General features: G+C 34.9%; 1 protein-coding gene across 1 annotated transcript; it reads left to right on the top strand.

The window, feature by feature from the left end:
* On the top strand, positions 1–4,475 carry LOC127165518 (arrestin domain-containing protein 3-like). The gene is made up of 7 exons (XM_051110217.1): positions 1–394; positions 481–522; positions 612–672; positions 1,422–1,569; positions 1,658–1,754; positions 2,226–2,482; positions 3,531–4,475. Exons 1-7 carry the CDS (start codon positions 133–135, stop codon positions 3,879–3,881), a joined length of 1,218 nt encoding a protein of 405 aa, XP_050966174.1. The 5' UTR covers positions 1–132; the 3' UTR covers positions 3,882–4,475.
* Positions 4,476–5,192: the final 717 nt, after the last annotated feature.

The following is a 5,192-nucleotide window of genomic DNA, read 5'->3' as shown; positions in this document are numbered from 1 at the left end:
TGTCCCACCCACAGATGGAAGTCCACATAGGCCTGCTTTGCTGATTGTCTGCAGGAAGCACGTGCCTATAATAAAACGATATTTCAGTTTGAGTTCAAACGTCAAAAGTGGATACTGGCTCTAAATGATAAGATGTCCAACACTGTGAAAAACATTTCTGTTACTTACAATCCAACAAATCAGAGCAATACCTTCACCAGTGGGGATTTTATATCGGGACAAGTCATTCTGGATGTAGCGAAGGAGACACAAATACAGTCATTGAGTGTGAAAATTAAAGGGAAAGCAGAGGTGTGCTGGTCCGAGCATTATGGTCAAACAACTGTTGTTTACTCGGATAAGGAGAAGTTTTATTCCATGAAGAGGTTTTTCATTCTGGAGGAAAAAACACAAGGTAGGAGAAACTACAGCTGTACATTTTTTGTGTTAGTAGACATCAGGTCGATTCAACTAGCATGTTGTGTGAACCTGATCTTGTAGGTAATGGTCATGAGATGCTGAACGATCCCTCCGGACGGCCGTGTAAGTCTGTTCTTACGTTAAATGAACATTGCAAGAAGAGCTAATAAAATTTAACTGAAAACATAATCTTTACACTCATTTATTTTCAGATTCTTCAGTTGTTGCATCAGGGCGTCATGTTTACCTTTTCGCCTTTCAGTTGCCTCAACAGTAAGTTACACAACTCTTCGCTTTTCATTAAGTGTGACTTTGAATCTGTAAAACAGGTATGTTGATCTGTGAAAAGGAGAAAACTTTAAAGCGTGTTTTTTTTCACGTTTGCATTGTATAATGTTTCTTATTTGACACTGCTCATACTTTATCCAGAGTTAACAATTAATCCTGGGTATTCATAAGATGACGTCTCATACTCTACATTCCTAAAACCCCAAGTTTTACAGTATATTCAGTTCATGACATATTTGATTCCAATGGGTGGCCCATGAGTGAATATTCATTAGTTCCTCTATTGTGGGCATATCCTTGACACAACATGCAAATGAACGGAAAAGAAAATATTATTGCATGCTTCTCAAATTGCAACTGTTTTATTATCCTCATTGCCTATTTATCTGACCGGCTGTAACCATTTAGGTAAAACAGCTCAGTCGACTTATCATATTACACAAAATATGAACTCTTTTGAAAATGTGAACAGTTGCAATTTATGATTAACACTGAAACTTTGTTACCTCTTCGAAATAATCCATTAAACAAGTTGCGATTTGAGAAGGTGTCAGGTTTTGCTGTCAGGACGTCCTGCATGTTGGTTACCACACTTTGATTTAGCAGACAAAAAGCAGTCTGGCATTTTAAAAAGTATAAAAAATAAACAATACATTAATAAGGCATTTATTAAAATTTTTTCTTTATCTTTTTTACAATCTAGAAACTACTGCTGCATGTTGTTTTCTTTACAGACACTTCCCACCAAGCTTTAAAGGTTCGGTTGGAAAAATTGTCTACAGTTTGGAGGCAAAACTAGAAAGAGCAATGCGTATTTCTACCAAGGACAAAGCAGAGTTCCATTATGCACCCAAACCTGATCTGCCTGGTCCTGAACTAATGGTGAGATTATGTTTGTCTTTACCATACATTCATCTATACATTTTGAAGTTCCCTCACCTATCCGTAATACATGTTTTGTCTTTTTTAGGCACCTCAGTATGGAACCAAAGATAAACAAATGAAACTCTTCACCTCTGGGAGTGTCTCCATGAACATAAACACTGAGAAAATGGGATACTACCTTGGTAACATTTTATTTTATATTACAATACCTCAGCATTGTTGATGTTCCCTCATTGTCAGTCGTTCTTGTTCTGTTATGTCAAATAAACCAAAAGCTTGATTTTTATTAGATACAGTCATTTTCATCAAATTGGTAAACATGTTCTGTCAGTTTGACATAGCAAAGTCTCAGTCAGTGGGTGCCAGACTTTGTTCAGAGAAAGACTTAATTATTAAGAAGATTTAATATTATGTCTTATTTTTCTGGCATAAGTTCACTTTCTGTAAATCTTTTTACTGTAAGCAAAGAGTTTTTTTTCTACCCACACAATTTTGTTTGGAGCATACACATTTTGAGGAAGATTATGTCAACCTGCAACCTGCTACTTTAAATTGGCAGATAGGATTGTGAAATATCAAAACAGCAGTCAAGGATGTATTTTCTAGTCATATTTTATTATGTAATTCACCTAATTGAGAGTGTCTCTCTACAGGAGAAGGCTTGAAAGTTTTAGCTGAAGTTCAGAATAATTCTTCCCGCTCAGTCAAGCCAAAATACTGCCTGTATGAAAAACACAGTTTTTTGGCAAAAGGCAAGAGAAGACTTCACACACATAACATTCTTAAAGATGAAGGTGAACCCATTGAGCCAAACTCAAAGAAAACTGTCACCAAATTGCTGTCCATTCCTCCCAGCCTCACCATCTCTGTCCTAAACTGTAGGATCCTCAAGGTTGAGTACAGACTCAGGGTGAGTTTTAAAACGTCACCTACTATGCAAAATTCACTTTTACATGTTGTCTGAACATAAATGTGTGTTGGCATTGTTTGTACACAGCCACCCTATAATGATAAAAATCTGCCCGCTCCTTTTTTCTTAATCTCCATTAATCATGAGCAGTGTCTCAGAGGTTTTTGTTTTATGCTTGAATCAGGTCTCCTAATGCGGTCCTAGAATTCCGGTCCTGAAACTGCAGCCTCCAGTTGTGCAGGAACATACTATTGGGGGTCGTATTAGCTGAATCCCCGCCCTAAATAATACACCAATCTAATATAAACATGTTATTTCTTTCCCAACTGTTTAATTTCATAGACATAACCAACTGAGTTTTTGTAACTTATGCGTGTAACATAAACTTGTGTGTAAAAAAAACTTAGTTTAGTACTCTAGTACTCTAGTACTCTAAACTTAGTTTAGTGACTGCGCTTCCTGATTGTTCTTCCAATGTGTGCATCCAGAAAAACATATATCAGAAATTTAAACTGATATGGCTTTAAAAGGCATGACTTATACGCAATATATATGGTAATCAAAACCAAACATGTTTTTTTGGCAGATATCGGAGATATCCGAGCTGAAATAGCATAGCTCTGGAAAGGAGGGCGGGGAGCAGCAGCTTATTTGCATTTAAAGAGACATGGACTAAAATAGTGTGTTTCTGCATCCACTCAAAATAGGCATTTTCAAAATGATATAAAAAAGGATCTGTGGGATATTTTGAGCTGAAGCTTCACAGACACATTCTAAAGACACCTGAGACTTATATTACATATCGTAAAAAGGGGCATAATAGGTGCCATTTAACTGTTTATCTAAAGCAACTTAATGCAGTTAAGTGAACACACATTTGCCTGGCATTTCTGTGTGTCTGTTTTTATTCTAAAGGTGGATTTTGAATTTGTAAATTACGAGCTGTGACTGATTAATGCATTTATTTTTTATTTGCCTAAAAAGGCTGAATTAAAAAAAAAACGTACAAGTAACTGACTCTATTTCATTACATGTGCATTGTGTCTAGGTCTACCTCAATGTGCCATATACCTCCGATCCAGAAATCAAATTCCCAGTTGTGATTCTTCCTCCTCAGCCTGCTAAAAACAGTGACTTCGGAATCTGGAATCAGCCACCAGGAAGCAATATGTACCCCAACCCACTTCCTATAGTTCCACTTAATGTGGTTGGACCGTCTGGTCCGTCTGGAGCTTCTGGTTACTCTGGACCTCCTGATGCTCAGTTTGGTGCTCATAGTTCCCCTGCACCTCCTGGCCAGTTGGGTCCATTTTCTCAACAGTTTGACCCATCAGCTCCACCTCCATATCAGGACTATCAATTATATCCAAAGTTACCTGACCACCCTGAAAAATCTTAACTAAATGGTTTAAAAATCACCTTCTTGGCTTCTTTTATCACTGGACAGTCTTAGAACTTTGATGAAATCTTTTTTTATTTAATTATATAGTAGAGTGTTCTTTAGAAATCTGAATACTGATACATATTTTATTCTTTTTCTAATGTGACTGACACAATTAAAACATATGTACACTACCGTTCAAAAGTTTGGGGTTAGTAAGACTTGTAATAGTCTTTAAAGAAGTCTCTTATGCTCATCAAGGCTTCATTTATTTGATTAAAAATATACAAGAAAAAACAGTAATATTGCAAAATGTTTTTACAATATAAAATAATGTTTTTTATTTTAACATACTTTAAAATAGAATTTATTCCTGTGATGAAAAGCTGAATTTTTATCAGCTGTTACTCCAGTCTTAAGTGTCACATGATCGTTCAGAAATCATTCTAATATGCGGATTTATTATTAGAATGATCAATGTTGGATAATATCAACAGTTGTGCTGCCAAATATTTTTTGGAACCTGTAATTTTTTTTTTTTTTTTTCAGGATTCTTTCATGAATAACAAGTTTAAAAAGTACAGTGTTTATTCAAAATATAAATATTTTATAACAATGTAAATTATTTATTATTAACTTTTAATACTTTTAAACTTTTAAACTTTTAATTATTAACTTAATACATCCTTGGTGAATAAAAGTATTAATTTCTTAAAAAAAAAAAAAAAAAAAAAATGTACTGACCCCAAACTTTTGAACGGTAGTGTATATATCCACCTTTTCTTCATAGAAATCCATGTTAAAACGGGGTATAAAAGATCGACTGAATTGAGACTTTTTCAATATAACTAAATATAAAAATACGTGCAGGTTAAACGTTATATTATTCGCTCAGGAAATCTGTTCATTTGACTAGAAACACCAGATACCGGATTTTAAACAAAACCCCAAGTGTAATTTGTGACATGACCCTAATCGAACAGCTGAGAACAGTTTTAAACACTGCAAGAGATTTTATAATTAGGAACTTAGTAAAGTTAATTTGAGATATAATACAATTTTAAAATGTCTGACTTAAATTTAAAAAACTCTTTTACCCCCAAACCCCTTTGACTGCTAACTGATGATTTTATAATGTTTGCTTAAGTATCGGCTGTCAAGGTCACACGTTCCACGCCCATAGTTTGAAAGATTACTATTATGCACAAATGCTTTTGAATCACGTGACATTTGACATTTAAGACACATTAAACAAACTGCAGACTCAAAAGTCTAAGGGCCACCATGAGACTGAGTGTTGAGAATAGATAAGCGCTCATCCAGAAATCC

Source organism: Labeo rohita, chromosome 5 (genome assembly GCF_022985175.1).
Source record: "Labeo rohita strain BAU-BD-2019 chromosome 5, IGBB_LRoh.1.0, whole genome shotgun sequence".
In the NCBI taxonomy this organism is placed as follows: Eukaryota; Metazoa; Chordata; class Actinopteri; order Cypriniformes; family Cyprinidae; genus Labeo; species Labeo rohita.
This window is presented reverse-complemented; position numbering and strand designations above follow the sequence as displayed.